This window comes from Thermobia domestica, chromosome 8 (assembly GCF_964235325.1).
Source record: "Thermobia domestica chromosome 8, izTheDome1.hap1.1, whole genome shotgun sequence".
Taxonomy (NCBI): domain Eukaryota; kingdom Metazoa; phylum Arthropoda; class Insecta; order Zygentoma; family Lepismatidae; genus Thermobia; species Thermobia domestica.
The window spans coordinates 21,375,395-21,400,669 of record NC_137461.1 but is presented as its reverse complement, the minus strand read 5'-3'; the positions used below and the strand labels follow the sequence as shown (position 1 = coordinate 21,400,669).

At 35.8% G+C, this 25,275-nt stretch overlaps 1 protein-coding gene across 1 annotated transcript in view; it reads left to right on the top strand.

Annotated features, from left to right (window-relative positions):
- The window catches only part of Br140 (bromodomain-containing protein 140), a 109,239-nt gene extending 84,470 nt beyond the window's left edge, over positions 1-24,769 (top strand). Inside the window, exons 21-24 of the mRNA XM_081768223.1 lie at positions 189-447; positions 11,789-12,021; positions 15,285-15,427; positions 17,987-24,769. Coding sequence (XP_081624349.1) covers positions 189-447; positions 11,789-12,021; positions 15,285-15,427; positions 17,987-18,185 — 834 coding nt within the window. The 3' untranslated portion in view covers positions 18,186-24,769. The remainder of the gene's footprint in view (positions 1-188; positions 448-11,788; positions 12,022-15,284; positions 15,428-17,986) is intronic.
- Positions 24,770-25,275: the final 506 nt, after the last annotated feature.

Below are 25,275 nucleotides of genomic sequence, written 5' to 3'. Positions count from 1 at the left end.
AATTTTAAAATCAGTCCCCGTCGTCTGTCTTAGAATTGATGGTATTATGCATACATGTGGAGTTCACTTGACACGCGCCATATAACCTAAAAGTTGATGGGTGTAAGTATGCTGTTGTTATTATTACAACTGTACATCAAAGGCAGAAATAGAGCAGAAGTTACTGCTTGTGTATTTGTATGTTTCAGAAACCTGACCTCCCGGTGTCGGCAGCTAAGCGTCGAGTAGGCAGACCAAGGAAGAATGTAGAAAATAGTCAGACATCACAGTCACAGCCGAATGGGGAACAGAAATCTCCGAAGCCCAAAGCCGTGAAAGCTCTGAGTTCTCAGTCTAGTCCGAAGAATCCCAGTCTGTTACCAGTTGGAGAAGCCCCTTCGATCAATAAGGAAGAAGAGGCCACATTACCTTGTAGCGAAAGTTTCCGAGTCTATCGGAGTGGAAGAGGTGAGGAAAAATGCCTAATAATTTGATTTTGAAATCTTTACTTCTCATTTTGCGAGCAACAAAGAGTCGAACTGTTGAAGTGTTTTTACGTACCTTGTGTGAATTGTATTTATTAATTTTGATTATTTGTTAAACTTAGCGAAAGGTGTATTAACAGACTGTTCCCTTGTTTTTCAGTTATCTTTTAGCATTATAGATAAATATCTTAAAACCTGTTGAAGTTTGAGTTTTATTTTTTTGATTTGAAATAGTAGATTTTTCTTTTTGGTTAGTTAGTAAATTTTATTTATTTTAATTTTGAGTTTTATGTCTCACGGCTCCTCACTTTAAACAAAAGTAAAAATATGACAAATGAATGATGTAAATAAAAACCACTTGACGTAAAAACCCATTTTGTGGGCCTAAGCCTGCTCCAGCGCCATCTGCTAGCGACTGGCTGAACTACGTCCAGTCTAGTGCCGGGAGCTTTCTACACCTAGTGACCATCACGTCTTGTCTTCACGTAACTCCCCAGTTTGCCTCACGACGCTGGGTTGAGGCCGAAAATTGGGAAACACCGGCCGGGAATTGAACCCGGGACCACGCGGACATGAGTCGAAAGTTCTAACTAGACTGCCCTGAGAAATGAATGATAGTAAAATAAATTGTGAAAGGATGATCTTAACACTCAGACCCTGAGCTCGATTTGAACCCGCAGCAGACAGCCTGATGTCTTTTACACGCTCGAACATGCCAGGCGGCTTGTATAAATAGTGTTGGTTTCACACAAATTGTCAGCATACACTAGAGGTCTTTTTTCAGGAAAATAATAGAACGCTGTATTTTCTTTGTTCCTGATTTATGGATTCGAAGTAAGCAGGTCTCTATCTTAAACTACTTTTGTTATACATACAAGTTACTTTTATGAGATATTTCATACTTAAACTGGATAGTTTGAATTTTTATAGTTGACTGGAAATAATACTATACGATTCCTAAGCTTACCAAAGAAGGAATCGTCCTTAGCTTACTCTGTGGACAGGATAAGCATTATATGCAAATGATACGGTTCTGTAGAAATCTTCGTCGATTCATTTAACTGACGAACTGAAGCAGAGGAATTAAATGGAGAACAACCACCACCACCACCACCACCACCACCTCCTCCTCCTCCTCCTCCTCCTCCTCCTCCTCCTCCTCCTCCTACTACTACTACTACTACTACTACTACTACTACTACTACTACTACTACTACTACTACTACTACTACTACTACTACTACTACTACTACTACTACTACTACTACTACTACTACTACTACTACTACTACTACTACTACTACTACTACTACTACTACTACTACTACTACTACTACTACTACTACTACTACTACTACTACTACTACTACTACTACTACTACTACTACTACTACTACTACTACTACTACTACTACTACTACTACTACTACTACTACTACTACTACTACTACTACTACTACTACTACTACTACTACTACTACTACTACTACTACTACTACTACTACTACTACTAATAATAATAATAATAATAATAATAATAATAATATTATGTTAGAGCACCTTAGTTTAAAAGAGTGAAAATGTGTGACTGAGTACTGATCGAATCCAGATCTCCGTGTGATCGAAATGAAATAAATTAAATCTTTCAGTGTAACGTTCCACAATTATGCCCTTTAGGCTAAGAGAAACGATAAGTAAAGCGAGTGAATGATGATGGAAAAATATGTCGAATGAGTATGTAGAAGGAAACAGGACTGAGGATATACGAGAAACCCCAGGGTTACAATGTTGTCCAGCACAAACTTATTTGACCACATCCACCATAGGTAAGTGGATGTGTCCACATCCACCACTGAGCTGTCATGTTCCTCCCCCCAATCCGGTTGATTCTTCTATTTATTGTGTTTATTAATCACTGACTTGTCCAAACAAAACAGATACAAATTTCAGTAGTGGATAGTGATCTATAAAAGCAGTTATTGAAATATCAAAAACATGCACATACGAGGACATGTTGTCTGCTTCCGAGTGTTACTTCATTAGTTAGAAAGAAACGGACAGGAAAATACTTTTTATATTTACATCCATTGGTATAAGTTTACATTCGCTATTACTATAATGTTCAGTTACTAATCACTTTCAGACATAATGAACACATACTGCTCAACGTAAGTTAAAAGTTATTTGTATGCACAAGCTTTACATTGATCTTGGAGGCACGGTGGCTCAGTGGTCGAGCGCTTACCTCTGGTGCGTGGAATCCCTGGCCAAATAAGTTTGTGGTTCACTTGTTTTAATCATCGTGTCCCTTAGCTTAACAGGTATAATCGTCAATGCATATTTACTTGCGTATACAGGACATAAAAAAAACTGTTTGAGCAGAATAAAACCATCAGTTATTAATAGCTACGAACAACATACTTTCTAGCGCCATAAAAATTCGTTTTTCTTAATTTTCTCGTAAACTACGCATTAGAGTTTACTCTGAAGTATGTCATTTTGTTCAGTTCGATGAGATGTCTCGATTTATATTTATCTTATCTTTGTTAACAACATAGTTAATAAGAACTAACAGTTTAAGGGCTATACCATCTCATTAACAATACTGTGTACTGTTGTATTCCTAGTGTCATAAAGAAAAGCGTGGTGAGGTGATATTCTTCAGTGGTAGTTTCATCTTATTAGATGGCGTGCTTATCGTACAGCATCAGTTTTTAAGTTTTTTTTTTTTAAAAAAAAAAACTTTATCCGAATTTCTCGAAAACTACGCATGATATTTTACTCTCGCCTATATCATATTTCTTTATCAATGAGATCTGCTGTCGCCTACATCAATGAGATCTACTGATTAGTGTATACGAGGGGATGTCAAAAAGACCGGAATTTTGTTGTAATACTTTATTACCACAATATAGGTCCATATTCACTTCATCATCTTCATAATAGGCTCCTTGAGAATACACAGACTTGTTCCACCGCTCCCGGCATTGCTGAAACCAACGCTTGAAAGTCCTGTTTTAGTATGTTCCGAAATTCAGCCGTGACGTTGATCTGGATGTCTTGTACGGTGGCAAAACGTAAATGCCCTTTTTGATCTTGGGGAAGAGCTAGAAATTCACGAATTCCGTGGGTTATGGAGGGGTGGGGAACAATTTCTAAAATATATCTGAATTTTCCATTTTGTATTCTAAAATGGGCAAAGCGAGGAAACGATTCAACCGTTTAATATGAATCTTTGTAAGATAAACCTGGGTTTTTATCATTTCATTTTGATTGAGATGCGTATCCTAAGGAGAAGGAAGGGGTTTAAATTTTTCACAAAGAATAATTGTATGAACGTATTCTTCCCATGGGAAGAACAGGCATTTCAAATAGTGTAATGAAAACTAGTTTTTAAACATCCTGTTTTTTGTAGAATTTTTATGAACTTACTGCTGAAACTGTGAAATAAATTAAATGAATCAAATCTATAATAATCGTAATTGCTCTAACAATCGATGAGCCACTCAATAATTTAAACATCTTGTTAGGTAAATACACTGTTGACAAGAATTTCTTTAACCTACAAAAGAAGACGACAAGGATTGCCGAATAATATAATATATTCAGAGCATACTTTAGACGCAGTAAAAAGTGAGTGAACAACTCATTTTTAAAAATTGTACAAATATGCGTCAAAATATATCTTTAAATAAAATTCAAACCTCAAGAATTAAAATTTATTCCTGGTGTGAGGAAGGTTAGGTGGCGTTATGAAGACATGGGTTTGATCTCCAGCATAGTCATACATCTTTATATGTTTGAATTTCATATAATTAGGAGGATCATAGTTCACGGAAAAAAGCGTAGTTTTTATTCCATTACGTGAAACCATTCCCAGGGTTGCCAGTTGAATAGTCAGTCTAACTCAGTCTGAGTTTTTGCTTGAAATTAAATCTTTAGTTAGTTTAACGTCCCATCTTATGTCTCGTTGACTTAAGAAGACGAATGATAAAATACAGGCACATAGTAATAAAAGAATTTATCGAATAAAAGTAGAAGTCCAAGAAAATCCACAGACACCATATTGCCCACCAGAAACTACCACTCCTTGGGATCGATCTATAAGTGGACGATTTACCATTAAGCCACTGTGTACTTCTTAAAATATTATAAACTTTTAGTCATATTTAAGTAAAAAACAGAGAAAAGCCAGACATAAAAGAACTTTTTTCTGTAAACTGTGTTGTGGTAGGTTTTGTATTTGTCTAATGCAGTGATGACCAATTTATAACAATGCGAAGCAGAAAAAATTTAGAACTGCACTTGGAGTATACTTTCCAATTTTCCTTGCCTTTATATGTAGCTCAGGCGAATTAGAGCGTGAGCCACAGAAAATTGAAACTAAGTGTTTCAAATTTGCATTTTTCTAAAAATTTGTCCGATGCCAAGATCTTTACTTTGCAGAGTAAATTGTTAAGCAAATGATTTAAGAAGATATTCTCACAGTTAAAAGTTATTCTCAATTTAGGTACATTATGATGACTAGTCCACTAGGTACATTATGATGACTAGTCCACTCTTCTTGTTATGCACGGAGTTAAAAAAAATAAAACATTTTTCATTTTTATTCGGGGAGGCACCGTTTAGGCTTCATTGGTCGAGTTAGATTGTGGTGGAAGATGTTGAAGACCTCTCTCAGGGTTCCCACATTCTAGAAAATCAGTGAAAGTCAGGGGGAAAAAAAGTCAGGGAAATCATGCTTTTGCGTAAACTATCATGGAAAGTCAGGGAACGTAAATGTGCAACTGTAACATTCCCTTTTTCAATCTTACGTTAGTATCCTCTCTGTCAGTTGTACAGATTAACACGTGAAGAAGACCACAATGTTATAGCATCCTATGAGGACAATGATACAGTGTTGCTATTTCGTGCTGAGGGAGTGAGGTAGAGAGAGAGAGAGAGAGAGAGGGATAAGTGATCATATGAAAGCAGAAATCAAAGTATGAGTTGTCATCTTCGTGGACAATGGTTTTAAAACAGAAAAATTACTGAAAGAACTTAAATCATCAGATAAAGATAAACTAGCTTTCAGGCTTGACTGACGAAACGTTTTGCTGGGAATAATCATGATGATTCTGGAAAGGAGTTTTCTGAAGTACAAACTCATACGTGCTCTGTCAGCTTTGGACTCCAGACTACAAAAGAACAATCCAGAACTTGCTCAGACTAGGATGAAATGCATCCTACAAACTGCTTGAGCGTAACAGAATATCTGATTCTGTGGCTGAGAAAGCCAAGTGTCAATTTGTCTTTCTGTACTAAAATTCAAGGATCTCATGACTTCAGAGAGTACGAAGAGAAGATGGGCAGCATCAGGTTATATGACTTCTTTTCAAAGGTAGTGTCCAAGAAACAAGAATATTCTGATTTTTGGAATGTTGTAAAAATGTTATAATATCATCCCACGGCAATGGGTATCAATAAAAATAAGTAACTACTTCTGACAAGTCTGCACGAGAATCGGAGTAACTACACCTGGAGTAATCTCCTCCCTCAATTTCGTATCAATAAAACAAGCCACTACTCAGGTCTAGACTGCTTTAGATTTATGAACGTTCACTCGAGTTTCCTCTGCGCGTAGCACTGAGTCGTATCAATAAAAGAAATGATTACTCATTTCTTCCATCCGTCGCGCGGTCATTTCGTTGTTTTTAAGCTATGACGTAGTATTTTAAACGCCATGGAACAAGCAAGTAGCAACGACAGTTTCAATCAAAGTGCATTTGTGGATCAGTGGTACTTTCAGAGTCACAGTTACCAGAAAGTAAACGAAGGAAAGCCGAAGCTTGGAAGGCAATACAGTGAAATGCAACGAAATATCAAACACATCTACGACTGAGACACAAAAATCCAAAAGAGAATCTTTAATATTTGAGCGAGAATAAAACAAAAATAAAAAAGGAAAAAAAAAAACAGGAAACAAGAAAGTAACACTGAAACCATGAGAACGAACCTATTGGAGCTGATGGATGTTGATTCGAATCCAGTGTCCAAGGTCTTTGTAGATTGTTTGGCTTTAAGAACGAAATCAGACACTTCGCCCCTTTATTTCTTTTTAAAAAAGTGCAGCCAGTCACGTCATAAAGCACATCCATCTGATTGCGTTTCCCACACTATACGTGTCCCCTTTCACCTTGGCATAAAAAAATACATTCTCATGTATACACCCTTCCTATCAACGTTGAGTTGATTTTGAGTTTAACGTCCTTTTCAGTAGCGAGGCTATATGAGACGGGACCCACTGATTAACATGGAATCCAAACCACATGAGTTCCCGCCGAGAATCGAACGCGGGTCTCTCATCCCAAAGGCATGTACGCTAACCGCTTAGCCACGAAGGAGCTCTTCCTATTAGCGTATTCGTCTCCAAAATACTAGGTTTCTTTATTGCCACGTATGTATAGTCAAGTGCTCCGATAGCACCCGGAAATGTATAATGTTCTTGCCACTCTGCCTTTGCTGTTTGAATATTGCGCACACTTTCGGAAACAATTCTATTTCAGATTTCGCAATAATCGCATCCATTACACTTGTAGTAGTCATAGACACAGTACTTTGAGCCACACCAGAATCCCCTGACATTCCGACCTGGAATCCCGGATCACTCAAGAAAACCCGCATCTTTTCGTCATTACGTAGTGCACCACTCCAAACTTTGGTTGATTCTCCTAAAAAAATGCTGCTAACCACTCTGTATTTTCTTTCATAAACCTATGTTTTTTGTAATCTCCATTTGCAACATTTCTATGCAGTTTATAAGTTTTTCTACGTAGAAAACAATCATATACTCTGGCATATTTCGCAGGGAGTCACCTATTTAGCTTGCTCCACAAATTTGGAGAAGTTACTAGCATCACAGAGGAGTCTTTGATTTTTTATTTATATCAAACGCGGAGTAGTACTCGGCTCGAGAATAGAGGTGTGGTTACCTCAAAAGGGCGGGGCTTCTCCGAGATCAGCCGAGACGATTAGTGATCAGTTCTCTTTTTATTGCTACCAATGCGAGTAACTACTACAAAATTGGGAATAATGAGTAACTTCTCCGTTTTATTGATATTACCCAATGGCTCAATGAAGGGTGGGTTCTTAGTCAATAAGACGCGTATTGCAAATAACCAAATCGAAGATTCTCTGGTAACACAGAGGCAGGTGCATGATGCAATTATGTACTATGGAGGTGTGAAATCTGTTCCTATTGATCGAAGAATGCTTCTCTCAGTTCGTTCAACTCGGAGACATTGTGATGAATACCTTAAACAGAAACGAATCCAAAGTGCAGAGGAAAGTAAAATCAAAGGTGAGAAAAGAAAACTAAGTGCTGAAGTTAAGAAATTTGAAGCAAAGAAGAAACAAATGGAATTATGTTGCAAACAAGAACAAGACGCTCTCGTAGAACAAATTCAAGAACTGAAAGCAAAACAAAATCCTGTTCAAAAATGTAAATGTGAGGATTAGCATGTCTTACAGTTGGCAATATTAGGACTGATAGTGGGCCACGATGGCTTAGTGGTGGAGCGTTCATCTCTGGTGCTTGGGGTTCGTGGTTTGATCTCAGCTCGCGCAAGTGACTTTGTGGTACCAAACACCGTGTGCGTGGGTTTTCTCGGGGTTTTCCCGTTTCCTACCACTTTCTTCATTTCACTATTTCATTCATTTTTCATCATCACCGTCTCCTTGAGCCTAGATGGCATAACCGTGGAACGTATTTCATTTCATTTCATTTTAGGACTGATAGTAATAAGTCTCAGGGAGAGGTGGCAATATATTATTGACTGCATGTTTGCTTTTATTTATTTTTTTAAGCAAAAAAAATATCTAATTTGAAATATCAAGGTGTGTGGTACTGTATTATACATATATTATTTTATACTTACATAATAAATCTTGTGTAAATAACAATTACTTATATTGAACATAACAAATATGTAAATGGTAATTAAAAGAGTGTTGGACGGCTATGGGAAGTGGAGGGGCCGTTAAAAAAAGTGTGTGATAACCCATATCTTCCCATTTATATTCAAGAATTTATGTCATAGAAATCGATCTTCACTTTTTTGTGGGAACACTGTCTCTCCCTTCCTTATGAAATGTTACATCACAACACAAATTAAAAAACGTTGAAGTAAACTTCATAAGCTTACATAACTTCTTTGTTGGGAGACCCAGGTTCTATTTCCGTTGGTGATAGCTCATGTAGTTCGGATCCCGCATTAAACTGTAGATTCAAGTCTCATGTAGCCTCAGTGTTGAATGGAACTCAAAGTCAGCCACCGAATCATAATATTTTTTTGTAAAAAAAATGTTTGATATTCGAGTGTTTTGTCTTTGATTGTAACCGTTTTCTCTTAAAATTCTGATTTTGGCCCAAGGTTTCGATAACATGTAGAGATGTGTTTTAACTTGTATCCGAAATATTCTTAGTATGCCTTTACCATACATTAATTACCAAAATATATTGCATCTGTTGTGGACTGTTTTCTTATGGAAGAATCATCTGCTACTCGTCCCACTCTCACTGTTGCCAACTTACACTTATTTTTTATTTTACCTTGAAGAATTGTTATTAAACAGTTGTGTCATTTCAGAAAAATGGTCTGGAATATTCATTATATCACAAAAAAAAAAAAAAAAAAAGGATAAAAGCAGTTGTACTTGCTGTTAAAATATTAAGTTCCTTATACTTCAGATCATTGCATTGCCTCTCATTAGAGATGAGGAAATTGTCAAAATTTAAATTAAAAAAGAGAGAGAAAAAGAAAGAAATTAAATAGGATACTAACTATTTCACTGATTCATTACGAAATAGCGTAGTGTATGAGGTTAATTCCTTATATAAGTCTAATAATTCGTATATTACCTTCTAAAAATGCGATCAGATTAAATTAATATTTAAGAAATGCGATGTCCGGTGTCCCAATTGCCAAAACGTCTGAAGGAATCTTAAAGATGGAAGAATTTTATACTGTTTGACAGGATGTTTCAAAACTCGTGTGCTCTTTTTTCTCATGGCTGCGGTAAAATTCAAAGAAAGGTGTTATATGCATGTAGATTGTGTGTCCCTTTATTCTTATGTGGAACCTAAACGGTTTCTTGGAATTTGATGAATAAGTTATCGACATATTCTTCAAAGTCTCACGACTGATATTTGGTAGGTGAGATCACATTTTCTGTTGGATATCAAATGAAAAGATAAGTTGCAAGGATTCGAATTGTGCTTTATGGGTATTTTATTACGTGTAACAAAAAGAAAATGAACGAATAAATCTTCTATTCAATAAATAAGTAAAGTCAATAGTTCTCAGCTTCTTAAGAAATAAGCAATTGCTTGTTCCGAACATTATTTCGCCTCTCATGGAAAAATACGAGGCACTGAAGACGCTAGTGAGGCTGGTGCCCTCCGGTATCGTCCGATCCCCCGCCTACTCCCCAGACATGTATTGTAATGTAGGTCAAATAATAATAATAATAATAAATACTTAAAAATAACTACCCCCTCAAAATATTTCTTTCCCTCTGCTTGTTCCCTCCAAAAATTAAAGCTAGCGTCGCCACTCTTACAAGGAGCTCAATATTCTGAATGGGAGCCGTGATTACAAATGTACATGTTTTTAAATGTGTTATTGAGCTCCCTTGTAGGTATATGGTTAACTTAAACTTTTTCTGCCCGGGAGATCCGGGTTCTATTCTCAGCGGAAGCTCATGTGATTCGGCTCCCACGTTATGATGTAGGTCCATTTATCATAGAGCCTCGCTGCTGAAAAAGCTAAACTCTAATCCATCCATCCAACCATAGATCTGCTATTGAGACCACTAAGCCAACAGAGCATAGGTAAGGGTGGTTCTGATTCTAACATTTTATGTTGGTTCGCAGCTAGCAGAAACGTTAGGAATAGGCATTATAAAGTTTACGTATGGCAAACTGTAGCTGTTGGACTATTACATGATATACCGGGGGGATTATGACCGGTCACGATTAGCTTTAACTTAAAATGTTAGGATGAATTTAACGTATGGTTATTTCCTTACTCCTGCTTGTGCGTGTCTGCGTTTATATACTAGTTCAAAGATTCAGGAGAGAGAAAATGGCTCGTGGTCCTGCTATCAGAAGCTCTGTCACTATTTTTTATCTCCTTGTTTTCTCCTCTAATTTGTTTCTTCATTTGTTATCACAATATATAAACATTTTATTTAATTAGTTGATAACATTTCTACATTGCAAACTGCATTGTTTAGAAAGGGTGCAAAGGTTCGTGAAAAAGAATTTTGACATGTTCAGAATCTCCGGCAACCTATCTATAAAAGCTCCTGTAACCTCTTATTGGAATAATTATATCAAAAAATACAATGAATTCTTCACATTTAACTTGCAGAGATCTATTATTCAGCTAAAGCCATGGTCTAATGAGCACAATTGATTCGCTGCTGTCGCTTTTGTTGCATAAATGCTCCATGTTATACATTTGTCTGCGTAGTTTTATCCTTTTCCACATGATCTCGCTACCACTTCTTAAAGAACTTGGCTGAGGAAGACACTGAAAAATGAAATGAAATTTTTAATTTAATGTTCCACAAGTATGCCTTTTACGCTAAAGGGGATGGATAAGTAAAACTGAAAATGAAATGAAATCTTTAAGTTTTATGTCTCACGATTATGCGGCTAAACTAAAGAAGACGGTGATGACGAGAAATGAATGAAATGGTGGAATGAAAAAAGTGGGAGGAAACGGAGAACCCCGAGAAGATCCATGCATACGGTGTCTACCACAAAGTTCACTTGGTGTGTGTTAGGATCGAACCAAGGACCCCATGCACCAGAGGTAAACGCTCTACCACTGAGCCACCGCAGCTCAGATGGATAAGTAGAATGCGGGAGAAAGCTGGAGAACCCGCAGACGTGATGGTATCCACCATGAACTCAAGTCTGGGGTAGAACTAGAGATGAGCACTGCCACTGTGAAACAGCATGCACCCAGGGGAAGAGATAGTATTGTAATTTTATGCACACGCAAGAAACCAGCAGCAGACTTTCGTCAAAGCCTATGATGACCTGTGATTAGAAACTTGAACTAATATTTAAGTATAAATTTGGGGAACTGCTACATTTTACAGAGTGGATTTACTTGTAATATTGTGCTCCGTATACCACGAGTCGCTGCTGGTTCCGATCTCTATTAAAAGTGTAAGTATCTGATCTACGATTGTAAATAAAAGGCTTTTGAAAAATGGTAAGTAACCAGTTTATTTTAGTAATATCGTAATATTGGGCCACTGTTTCTTTCCAGAAATTTCAACAGAAACTGACGACGACACTCAATCAGATTCTGGATCGAGTAGCAGCGTTTCTTCCAGCAGTGACTCCGATAGCTCAGACAACTCAGAATCTCACTTGGGTGAAATGCAGTCAGAATCATCAGCCGATGAAACTGCACATTTCTCAGCTGGCGTTCAGATTCCTCTTGAACCGTTGGATCTTGTTTGGGCCAAATGTAGAGGCTATCCTTGGTATCCAGCGTTGGTAAGTTTTTTTCTTCTTTTTTTATTATTATTAAGACAAACTTCCTGTCTTCTTTATCTTGTAAATAATCTTATTTAAAAAACGAACTAATGTGTTGAAAAGCCATTTTGCACGGAATCCGCTGTACGAGGGGAAGTAAGAAAGTTCCCCTCTTTTTTTCGAGAAATTGTAAAGTAATGGGGTAAACAAGATTGTGATTTAATGCGCTATCACCATGGGCGGCGATTAGGGGGGGGCAAGGGGAGGCAGTTGCCCCCCCCACTTTTTTGAAGTTGACTCCTTAATATATATAGTTTCATTTGGAAATGTAAAGTTTTTCTATGTACTACTGGTTCATAGAAAAAATGGTGCCATACAACATTTGCTGTTGTGTGAGTACATATTGGTTATTTGTCTTCCCGTGGAGTTAAGATAGCTACAGGAATTGCAATCTAAAGCAATTAATATTGCAATTGCTTATTTCTTTAAATGTCGTAGCATATGCTTGTAGTATTTACTATCTTTCATTTTCTAAGAGTAATAGCATACATTTAATGTGTGGAATTAAAAATATAAGTTGTACATTAATCTCCAGTTTCAATATAACTTCTACAAAACAAGCTTCATTATTTATTACTATGATTAATTTTATTCTTTCCATTTGTTTGTTTCGCAAATTTGTTATTAAATAACGTAATCACACAATTTTCCAGACTGAATTTTAAGATGTTCATGAGCAAGGAATCAAATCTCTTCTTACATTTTTGTTCTTTAAGAGTACAAAGGGCTAGTACCTATTTGCATTGCTCTGTCAATTTACTTATTAAAATATGAAATACGATATACGATATTTTAACTGAAAAAGATAGTATCCTATTAGTTATACAACCTTTCGCCGAATATCCAGTTCATGTCTTGCCCCCCCACTTTTAACGTCCAATCGCCGCCACTGGCTATCACATTGCTACCAAAAGTTCGTATGAGCGGCCCATTTTTACCTGACAAGCATTTAGGTTAGAACAATTAATGTTCAGCGGTATTGTCCAATTCTGCCAAGACTGAAGCGTACTATTCGTAGGAAGCGACCTGTCTTTCCAACCACCCTAGGTTGGGAGTGCCTTGTTCATCCGCCGTGCCCGACGTATCACGCACGACCTCTGTCTCTTTCCGACGTTGAAGAAGGTTCTCAGCAGAAGGTCTTTTGAAACCAATAAGAGAGTAAAGAAAGCCGAGACGGAGTTCTACCAAGAGGTTTTTTTTTAACATTATGAAGTGGCATGACAAATGCATCAACGTTTTTGGTTCTTATTTGCAAAAACAAAATAACTTTTGTTATTTATATTTGCTGTATATTATTTGTATTCATACAAGACAAATACAATGCAGCAGAAAGAGAATCGTTCGAGTGGAGTTGGGTATGTGCGAGTATGAATACTTCTGTTCATAGCCACTTTCGTACTTCATGTATGCAGCGTGCGTGGTTTATTACGGTAAATGTTGCAAAAATAATAGGATGATTAATCTAACAAAATGAATGACTCATGCTGTTACACTAATTTGCGCTTGCAACAGAGATGGAATCGTCCGAGTGGGGTTGCGTACAGGCGAGTAGCAGTAAGGTGAAATGGTTTGCCGTAATACAAAATCGCGCCAAGGTGAAGTAAAACGATTTCTGAATGGCAAAGGGCAGAATGCAGCTGACATTCATCGGGAATTGTGTGTCATTTACAGGCCGACAGTAATAAGTCAAGAAACAACAGGCAATTCTGCAGAGAGTTTCGGGAAGGACATTCATATGACGATGAGCGTAGCGGAAGGCCTAGTGTTCAGACAGACGATCCGGTGGAACGCGTTAACAAGAAAGTGCATTCCAGTGGCAGGTTCACAATAACTGAAATCGCCAAAACGTTTTCAGAAGTGTTTGCAAAAGCAGTGCATCGAATTGTGACGGACAAGCTAGGTTATCACAAACTGTGTGCGGGGTAGGTGCAGAAATAGTGACAGACGCTCACAGAGAGGAAAGAATGACAGCTGCACGTGATTTTTTTTACTTGCTGGAAGGAGGATGAGGGTGGCCTCTTTTCTCATATAGTGACGGGGGATGAAACCTAGCTATCATACGCCACTGAGGAGTTAAAGCAGCAGTCAGTGCAATGGCGGCAGTGGTTCTCCTAATGCGAAGTAATTCGAACAAACACTATCAGTTCACAAACTTATAGAATCCCTGTTTTGGGACTAAAAGGAGCGACTCTTGTGGAATTCTTGGAACCAGGACGAACAATTACAGCAGATGTGTATTGTCAAACGGTGAATAATCTGCGACATGCCATCAAAAATCGGCTAAAAGAAATGCTACGCTGTGTAATTCAGTAATTACAACTACTGTAACGGAATGGGCGGTAAGTTAGTCTAATTATATACCAGCGTAACTTTTGGTGACAGAAGAAAACTTTTTCCGTATTGGAACAGCACAAGTCAGTACTAGAAAGTCAAGTGTATGGATGGGTCAAGTATTTTCATCTCGATTCCAATATCAAGAAAGTTGTACAGTTCGTACAGCTATACATATGATTCCGTACAAGTTGATTACTAGGTAAAGAAAGTGTAGAGCGGTGCCTACCTTGATTCCTTCCGAAAGTTTAAAATAAAAATAATACAATCTTGACATGGATATAAATAAATAGTTTGTCTAATCTAAAAGTCTCACTTCCGTATCTATCGGCCAATCGTCAGTAAGAGAGTTTTCAAGATTTATTCTTCATTGTCACAAGGCAAATAAATGCTGGCTGGCATTGGTACTTTAAATACAAACTATGGTTGACTTCTAAAATTTTCTGCATATATTAAGTACATCATTTCTTGATGCATCCAGTGTGTAACGCTTAGAACTACAGTTTTTGATTAGCAGAAAAATATGACTGTGGGATTGGCGGGGATTCGGTCTCTGATCTCTCATTTTCCGAGTGAATGTTCTGCCAGATTTTCTGTATTTGGTGATTATTCTCACTCATCTTACCAACTGTCAGCTAGTAATTTGTAGCAACATTGGATACTTCGCTTAAAGATGCTTTAATGTGCAGTATATGCAAATTGTCACTGGTAGATCAATCGGTAGATCGATGGCTGCCAAGTGGAAGATAAGATTTAAAAAAGTGTTTATGCAAGTTATCACGTACTACGAATGATTTCGTAAAATCCGGTAGTAATTAATTTTTCTTTCTTGTGCCTATATAGTTTGATTGATGCTCAAAGAGTAAATGGTGGCTCTGTTGCATATTTTTCAGATAATTAACCCCAAAATGCCTAAGACTGGTTACTTCCACAATGGAGTCCCGATTCCTGCTCCACCTGACGATGTCTTGGCTTTAGGTCAAAACTATGAAGACCCTGTTTTCCTTGTTCTTTTCTTCGACACTAAAAGGACGTGGTATGTACGAGTAATAGGAATCTTAGAAAACAGTTCCTTGTATTTGTTGTTTCGTACATGGATATTAAATTTACAATATTTCATTTGCACGTAAAATATTACTTGATTTTTTAAGTATTTTTTTAAAGAAAGTGTGACAATTTGTATAATTGTCTCTATATACCTATATATAATCTTTTTTTTTAATAAGTTTTAATTCATCTTCGTAATTTAAGCGAGAAAACAATTTATAGACAAAAAAGAAGAAGAAAAAGAAAGAAAAGACAAGAAAAGCTTGTGTAATTTTCTGTCACAGCTTCCTTGCACTAAATAGAATAATGATTCTTCTTTTCAGAACTAAGGTCAGTCATACAAATGTAAATTTCCTGGGCGATGCGAACATTATGGCCATTGCACTACTTGGTCTACAAGCATATTCCATCGACAATATAACTCCGTTATCATTGTTGGGTTCTGTGTGTTATTTCTTGCTAAAGAAAATTCAAACACTGCCCTAGTTAGGAATATATGAGCTGATGTGTGAATATAATAAAAAAAAAAATTATATTGGTATGACGAAGCGTAATGCGTATTAGAATAGCTGAGTACGTTCGTAGTGCCAAGAGTCACCTGTTTTGAATATTAAAAAACACAGACCGTGTTACCCAGAAGATGCAAACAATTCTCCAGTCAAGCACACACACTCATAAGTAGGACAGTGTTTGAATTGCTCTTTATTATTAGCTCAACAATGTAAAGCAATTTATATTGTAGACTAAGTAGCAGAATGATCAGTCTGTTCACTTCGTCAGGAAAGTGTGTGTTTGTATGATTAATCTTGCTTTGAAAGATAAGAAATTATCATCGCTGAATTAAATGCACGGATAATATAACAGATTAGTTTCTTAAGTCTCATCACATTTTTGACAGTTTATTTTTATGTATTTCTGTCAGATCCTCAATGTGTATTGACTTTTGTGTTAAATTTCTATTACCTTTTTCTCCTCGGTATAATGATGATCACAAATATGTACTTGAAATATGTTATTAGTGCTTGCAAAGTGGCAAAGGTGAGACTAGTCTTACTTCTTTTTTATCTGATTCTCAGTTATTCAGCTAAATTAACAGTTAACAAACACTTTGTGAAGAAGAAGAAAAAATAGTAAAGAAATGTATACGTAAGTCTTTCGCCTGTGTGATGCTTATTGTGGTCCTACGATTTTTTCAGATAATAAGACTGAAAGATATGTTGATCGGGGTGTCCATCATATGCAATATCATGAGATTTGGTAACGGTGCTTAGAATTCCTTGCATATAAGACTTGGATTTTTCTCCGACCATATTTTGTCAACATGGCTTGTAGTCTTTCAATGTGGTATATAATAGATGAGAAACAAATTCGAGTATTCAGAAACTAGTTGGCTAGGGAGGGAGTTCAATGCAATATGATGTTGTAAAATTCGAAAATTGCTGTAGAGTTCAATAACAGCACTGACCCAAGCTATATGGTCCTGTATCAGACATGAACGAAGGTTGGAAATATCTTAATTCCGTAGATCTTAATGTTTTGTAATGATGGATTGCATTGTATGTGGTTTCGAGTCTTTCGTGATTGGATGACTAATGCTTATGTGTTTAGCACCATTGTTTTTTAACCATGTCAGTCCTGGTGTCCTCCACAAGGGACATAATATATGACGAAATTATTGTTTCTTTACAACTTTAAAATCAGATTGGCAATATTGAAAACTGTTAACAGAGGATGGATGATCCACAGTGTACCACATTTCTTTGAAGAAATTTCCGTGGTGTAAATGTCGATAAATTGAAGCAGCGTCACTGATTCTGATCTTTATTCGGTTTTGGAAATTGGAGGCCTTTCGGTACTCTCTAGAGCACAGGATAGTATTCCGATAGTAAGGACAGAGTTATATAGATGAATCAGAACTCTTACCACGTTAACAGGAGCTTTTCTGATATATGGTATTTAATTAAAACTTCGTGTAATATTCTTTTTATTTCGAATTACTTTTGCAATTTCTCTGGATGTAGTGGAGACTGGTAAAGGGTTGGCGCCATCGAGGATATGGTCGTTAGTTGATCTTAAATATAGGTTGAGAGATCATAATGCTGAAATTCAGTGAGGATGCAAAGATTCACTGGTAGAATCCGGAGTGTAATGTACAGGTGGTCATCTTCGGGTGAATTTTTCGGACTGATATTCGCAGACAATTTTATTCTCATGAACAGATACATGTATTCAAAGATACAAGAAAGCATTACCCAGCAATTCATATAACCATCCGGTCTTTTTGCTAAATTCTGAAGATTTTATTATTTGTAGTATCACGTCGTGGTTATCTGAATGCGCTGCTCCATTGAATGCCATAGATAAGTTATTGTAATAACTTTTTATTAAGTGGAAGCTGTCCACAACAGAATTAATATATGATACTTTGGAATTTCATCCAGCACGGTTTTACATTGTATATTGTTGAAAGTAATTAAATTAGTAGGAGAGAATACCTGAGAATCATAAGGTAGTAAAATTTCAAACTTTTGTTTGTGATTGTCTGCAGGCAGTGGCTTCCACGGAACAAGCTTGAGCCATTGGGCTTGGACACTGACTTGGACCAAGCGAAATTGATGGAGTCTCGGAAGCCTACGGAACGTAAAGCCGTTCGAAAAGCTTACGAGGAGGCCATGCAGCACCGATGCCAAGTGACCGGCCAGAGCATGCAGTTGATTGGCGAGGCAAGCAGTTCGGATAACAACTGACAGGGGCTGCATGTGAAGTGTGTGACGCAGCTCAGTGAGACAGATTCTCCAATCACGATGGCGACAGGAACAAAACAAGATTCCAAGTCGTAAGAATGGTTATGAGTAAGAATTTTCTCGTGACATTCGCATATCAAAGGGTGAGAAAAGAACGTCGTTGAGCAGGTAACATTATATCAGAAAAGTATGCGGAGAAAAATTAATGATTGAATCAAAATAATAAGTGAGAAGGTATTGTTTTATGTTGAACACAAAAATGTTAATTATAAAACCATGTACAAATTGAGACAAAAAGTAGAGCAGGGTGAGAGTCTTTCGTCATATCAGTATGAACATAAATTGTATTAATGTTGAGTATTAAGAGAAAATATGGTGTTGGAAAGATCAGTAACAGTATACGTAAGGTGAAAGTAAAACTGCTGAATTCATTGTATCAGACCAGGAAATTAATCTACGCTATAAGCGGTAACATCAACTATGATTTGTGTGTGAAACATTTTGAAATGCTTTTTTTCAAATAACCAAGCTACAATATATACATATACATATATATATATATCGTAATAAGTAACTATGTGTTAAAGAATTTGAAAAATTTTATATTTAAAAACAAAGATTTATGTGAGTATTTATATATAAGCATTAAAAATGCATTAAGTATTTATTAGATCTAATGTATTTTTAAGAAAGTCTATTGCCTCTGTTACAAAGCGTTATATGCGGAGTATTGTAAAACGCGTAGAGCAGCTTATGTGTAATTAATATCATTATAAAGTGATGTAAAATCTGAATTGAGTACAGGGTTGTTCGAAAATACTGTTTCTTCTGAAACTTGTATTTCTACAGGCTGACTGTAGAGCGTGGAACCAATGAGAAAAGTAGTGACAAGTACAAATTATCCTCCACACGTCTAGCTCTATCCTTAACACTCCCTCCCTCAAACTCACACCATTTTTCTTGTTAGAACCCAGATCACCCGTTCCAATATCTATCCTCTATATTTTCATAGCATACAATTTGAATTTAAACTTCCCTATATAGCAGAATCCATGGTTTGAAGTCTGGTAACGATAGTGTTCATTCATTAAACTGCTGAAGTGTTCGCCTATCATCTATTTTATATCTAGGTAAAATAGACTATTGAATCTATATTCTATTTTCCCTAGATTCAATAGACATCTAGGAAAAATATATATACACCAGTCAGTGGAGTGAGGTGACCATTGGTTCATACTTTAGACACATCCTGTAATGTGGGTGAGCATATAAAGGCATATAGTTTCTCTTGCTCAAACTTATATTGAAAATCTATAGCCTGTCTCGAATATCAATATAAGGTATTAAAAAGAAGGAGAGGTTGCGCTTTTTTTAAATATTATTATACCTAGAAATGGAGTATACGAGACGTTTCTTTTGTTTATATTGTTTTTGACGGACGAAAGTCCTTAAGCATAAGTATATAGGCCCGTAGTACGTGGTTTAGTTCTCTTCCTCTTTTCTAAATATTCTCTGCCATAGTAAAGTATATTGTAAACCGGTTTAAAATGCTTGTAGTACCTGAAATAGAGAATTAAAAAATTGACTCTTGCCCAAAGTGTGCTGTTAGCTACGGGCTTGTACGACAATTAAAAAAACATGTTCACTTGTTGAAATTTTGGAATATTCCTAAATTTACTTGCAGAGATATCAACATAAACGTAATGTAGTACTGTAGGTGTTGAACAGAATGGATCCTTCTTCATTATTATTAATTTAATGTGCAAAATATGTACAAAACTAAAGGAATGTTAGAAAGAATTCGGTGTACTACGTGTTTTTATCTCGATGAGGAGCCTGTTTCGTATCTATTTAGAAATTGTTCTGTATTTTTCAATGTAACAATGAAAATATGTTTTCATTCTGTGAATTACTTAATGTGTAATTCATGTGGTCACTAAAATTGTGTAATTTAAATATGACATCATATAATTTTCAGTATAGTCAGATCTTACAGATCTGTCTTTAGACTAGTATTTTTAAGTTCGCTCTTACTGTGTTTTTGATATATGCAGGATATTTCAAAATGTATAAATAATTACCTTTTAGGGTTCTAAATACGCACTGGGCCTTTAGAACCAAACCCAGTTTCACCTAAGCTTTAGCGGGCCGTGAGTTACGTGAGGGAAAAATCTTTCCATATAATCTAGAATTTTCTGTAAATTATTTGATCGGGTGTGGGTACGGCTGTAGTTTCATTACAAAATTTTCCTTCTTAGTCCAGTGGCTAGAGCGCGTGAATTTCGTACTCAAGGTTCCAAGTTCGACTGCAGGTGGAAGAAGGGACCCCGGTGGTGGCTCAGTGGTAGAGCGTTCACCTCTGATGCATGGGTCCTTGGTTTGATCCAAACTCGCACCAAATGAGCTTTATGGTGGACAAATGCACTGTGCGTGGGTTTTTCTCGGGGTTCTTCCGTTTGCTCCCACTTTCTTCATTCCACCATTTCATTCATTTCTCATCATCACCGTCTCCTTTAGCCTAGACGGCATAACCGTTGTACGTGAAACTTAAACATTTCATTTTTCTATGTGGGAGAGCATCGAACGCATTAAACTATTGGTCCAGTTCCATATCCTCACTGTTGATAAAGCAAGTAAACAACAATCAATCATTACAAAATCTAATTTCCCTTTGTGACGCGCTGAAGCAACAAGAACAGTTTCAACCTTTCAGCGTTAGAAAATACTGATCAGTGAGCAAGATTGCAAAAGTCATTGTAGAGATCCAGATTAAAACGTGAAATTCGTAATTGTTTAAGAAAAAATAAACGAGTGAGTTGAAAAAGGTACACATTCCAGAAAATAGGCAAGCTAAACTATAGGATGGTTATATTCATTTTATATGTACTTACACCGCTTGAGAGGAACAAGGAACGCATTCATTAATTTTAGGTCCTCTTTACTGAAGTCTACGGGAACATATAAGTGAAAAATCGAACATATTTCTGGAATGTGTTCATGTTTCCACCCAGTGTTTGAAAGTTGAGATTTTTGGAATGTGCTCCTTTTTCAACTCACCCATTCAAATAAGGTACTGAATCAATATAAACCCGTTGTGCATAGCAGAAATTGCTGTTTCTATAGTTGATACACAACAATGTGGAACCTTAAAATACTAATAATAAATACAGACTAACAATGGAAAATCTCAAGGAAATATTTGAGTATTGTACCTTCAGTTAAATCATGATTTATATAAAGCGGAAGTTTGCAGGTAGTTTACACTTTATCTTCAAATTAATCACAATCAAGAACCTTTAGATAATACAAAGAAAATTATAATTGACGATGTCGTTCAAGCTTCTAAATTAAAGCAATGTTAAAACTTCGCAGTTCGTATACGTAAAAGTTAGAGAGTTCTAGTATTAAACTAAAATAAATAAAATAAATCAATAAATAAATTGCATAATACTGAAATATCATGGAAATGATAAGTTGAATTTTTCATGGAGCTTGCGTAATCTATAATGATAATCATAAGAAATCGTTAAAAAAACCAAACCAAATCAAATTTCGTGTTATTTTCTGACTTGAATTCTATCAAAATCGAACGTCAAATGTTAAAATACCACTATATAACAATAATTTTCGTGAAATGCCTATTGATATTGTTATTTGTGGGAGTTTTTCGTTTCTTTTCGGCACTGAGGTAACCTGAAACGTGAACCTTTAGTTTTAATGTGACTTTCCCACCGGGAACCAAACTCAGGACCCCGTGCACCATGCATCCTAGCCACTAGGCCAGTAAGGAAGGCTACATGAAATGGCGTTTTTTGGTTCTATCGCGATTAGGAAAAATGTAGTCTTCTAGAACTAGGTGTACGTTAACATACGAAACGTACGTTCAAAAGTTCCCAAATTCTATCCCCCATTCCAGAAAGTCAATTCTTTTTTTATATTACTCCACGAAAAGGAATAGAAATGTTACATAAACTTTAATATGGAAAACTCATTAAGATACGTACAAGTTGTGTTGTCTTAGTTGCAGTGTTTCTTGCATTTGGATCAGCTAATTTTGAAAGTTGAATTGTTGTAATGCACAATTTTCAATTGTTGATACAGAATAACGATAATGTATCCTATCACCGACTGTCTTTCTCTCTTTTTTTTTCAAACCTCCCCAGTTTTTTAATTACACATTTTTTTAATATTGGACAAAGTCGTTATCATTTGAGTAACTCTTAAATAGTAAAATGGGTGAATTTTGTGAGATAAGGGAGGAGGGGGCGGAGTAAAATACGATATCTAAGACCGCCAATTATAAAAATTAATTCCTCGTTATTCTTTGAGGGTTTTTTTAACTTCCATTATTTTGTGCCTGTTAGGCTTTCATTTTCTACCTTCCTCTTCAACGATACATTTTGAGCCATCCTGTATAATTGTACTGATTACTGTGTAGTGTAGGGAGAAAATAAAAATATTTTATAGGCTGTGCTTTTTATTTCGTATTACAAGATTGATAAAAACAGTTGTGTTTACTAACGCTGATGAATCTTTTAGAGATAAAGCTGCGCTCATTGTGAATCACTGCGATAAAAATAATGAAAATACTAATGATAATGTGAGTGGTATATATTTGCAGCCCAATGGTACAAAGTAGACTGTTATTAAAGATTATACAGTATTATTTAACGTAGAATAGTAGTTTGAAATAAATAACTTGTGTTCTGGTACTTTCTGTCTGATTACCAGTACAATACGCAGCTAATATCCGCTTGTAGTTGAAATATGCACCTATTTATAGTATATCAAAAAGTGAGTAATGTTTCAGGAACTGAAACACTGTTCTATTTATTTCAGTTCTATTTAGTACTGTTTTGAGGAAGATGTTCGTAATATGTTAAAAGTTTTACGGGAGTGGAATCTCTAGAAATTAGCGTCAACATGGAATATTGGGAATTAAAGACACTTATATAAATTGCTGTATTCATATGGGAAGAACAACGATAGAATGAAAGTATTATGTATATGTACTGGGTACTTTTAGAAATATATAAATGCCCAAGTGAGAGCTACAGTCCACCAGAAACTGGTTGGAATGATAAAATAACTCGAGAACGAAATGTTGGATCGAGATCGGTTAAAAAAACGTGATCATTCTGAGCTTAGATTTCATTAATCCCTTTAATAGGGTGTGATTCATTCAAGGGATTAATGTATTAATGAATATGGTATAAGAGCGGCAACAAAGTTCGCCTCGAAGATAGAAATAGTTTATGATATCTAGAAACGAAAAGTGATAGATCAGGAATTGAAAGCATTCCATATCCAATTGTACATTTAGACCAGGAACTTTTTGTTCTCTTCACGTAAAAAATTAGTTCGTGACTAATAAAGCTTTGACTCCAGTTACAGTAAGATTCAATAATTGTACTACCAATGTGAGTGAAATCCTCATTCAAATAGTTTGGCACTACTGTCGCTGTCTATCTTGTCACAAACTTCTATCGCAGCCAGTACTTGGATAATAGCAAAATCAAGGTCCAGGAAAATGGAGGGAAAAAAATCTCTGAACCATAAGTCATACTAGGATTATTTTTGAAGTAAGGTCCGTTTTGCAATAAAAGTGAAGCAAATAAACATTGCCCAAAACCGCATTTATTTTCTGAATTTAAATACAATTCTCTATTTTTAAACATAATTTCCGTGCCTGCTTAAACGAACAACAGGTTTTTGGATATCCTCGTTCTGCCGTCTGCAATGATAACCAATTCTTTACGGTCATTTTGACTTCATCCGTGTCTAAATGCGTGCTGCTCAGGAAGGTCCGATGACAACTTGGAAACTGTGAATCTCCTGTTCTCGTGAATTCTGGTTCCAACAACCTGCAGCAAATCTTATCATTTTGAATGACCGACTTTGTCGTGGACGTTTTACCGACCTTCCTTCAACAGAGTAATCCATTTTCGCACTGTAGTGCTATTCATTGCAATATCATCGCAAAATCTGACAATAAATATTCGTAACTGTCGGGTTTCTTGCTGTTAGGAAACTAATCATGTTTCACAGTTAAACTGTTTCATTTTCTTAAACATTTTAAGCTCACATTTCGAAGAGTGCAAAATGACGCCAGAAATGCAAGTAGCGTCAGATTGTATGCAAGGAATGCTAGAAGCTGTTTTTCAACGGCACAGACAATTTCAAATGGTATTCACAAACGAACCTTATTTTAAAAAAATAATCGTCGTCGTTTTTATGGTTATAGAGAGGGAAGTGGAATTCATATTTTTAATTTATATATTCTCTGGGACTGAACGTTAGTCTCACAATAGAGAATAGCCGTGCTAACTAGCAAAATTGATTACACTAAATTAATTACGAAAATGAATTAGAACAGTGTCCATTTCCTGCATTAATCACTTTTCTCGTAAGCCCTTAATATAGCATGTGCAGGTAGTTCCTATCCACTATTACATACATAAACAAAATTCCGTGAAATTATTAATTTAATTTTTATTCAAAAATTCACTTATTATTTTATACCAAAGATGTTTTATTATGTATTAAATATTTTTGTATGTGTCTTCAAAAATGTAAAAAATACGAAAGTAGTGTGTGATAAAATATATATATATATATATATAATTATAAATGTAATATTGAAAAAGTAAAAGAAGAAGACTGCTATTAGAGATTTCTTATTTTTAAATCAAGTGCTCTATTCCATTTTCCACAGTGAAATATCTAGTATGTGCCAAATTTTCTTATTTTTCGAGTCTTTTATTTTTATTTACATGAGTCTGGCTTATTTCTTCGTTATATATATATGCTAATAATCCAGTTTTAGATTTTTTTCTTTTTTAAGTATTGTGAATATTTTGTATTTGCATTTTTTTTAATTGAAGTGAATGGAAAAGCAAATTTCGTATAAATATTTATGTATTTACTTTATTTGCTTTGCGTTTATGACACGAATTTGAGTTGATATCAAATTTCATGTAATTAAATGCTTTATAAACAATTTATTTCACATGATTTACTTATTTTGGATGGGTTTAAATGGGCCAAGAGTTGAATTTTTCGCTATAACCATATAATGCAAAGGATATTGGTT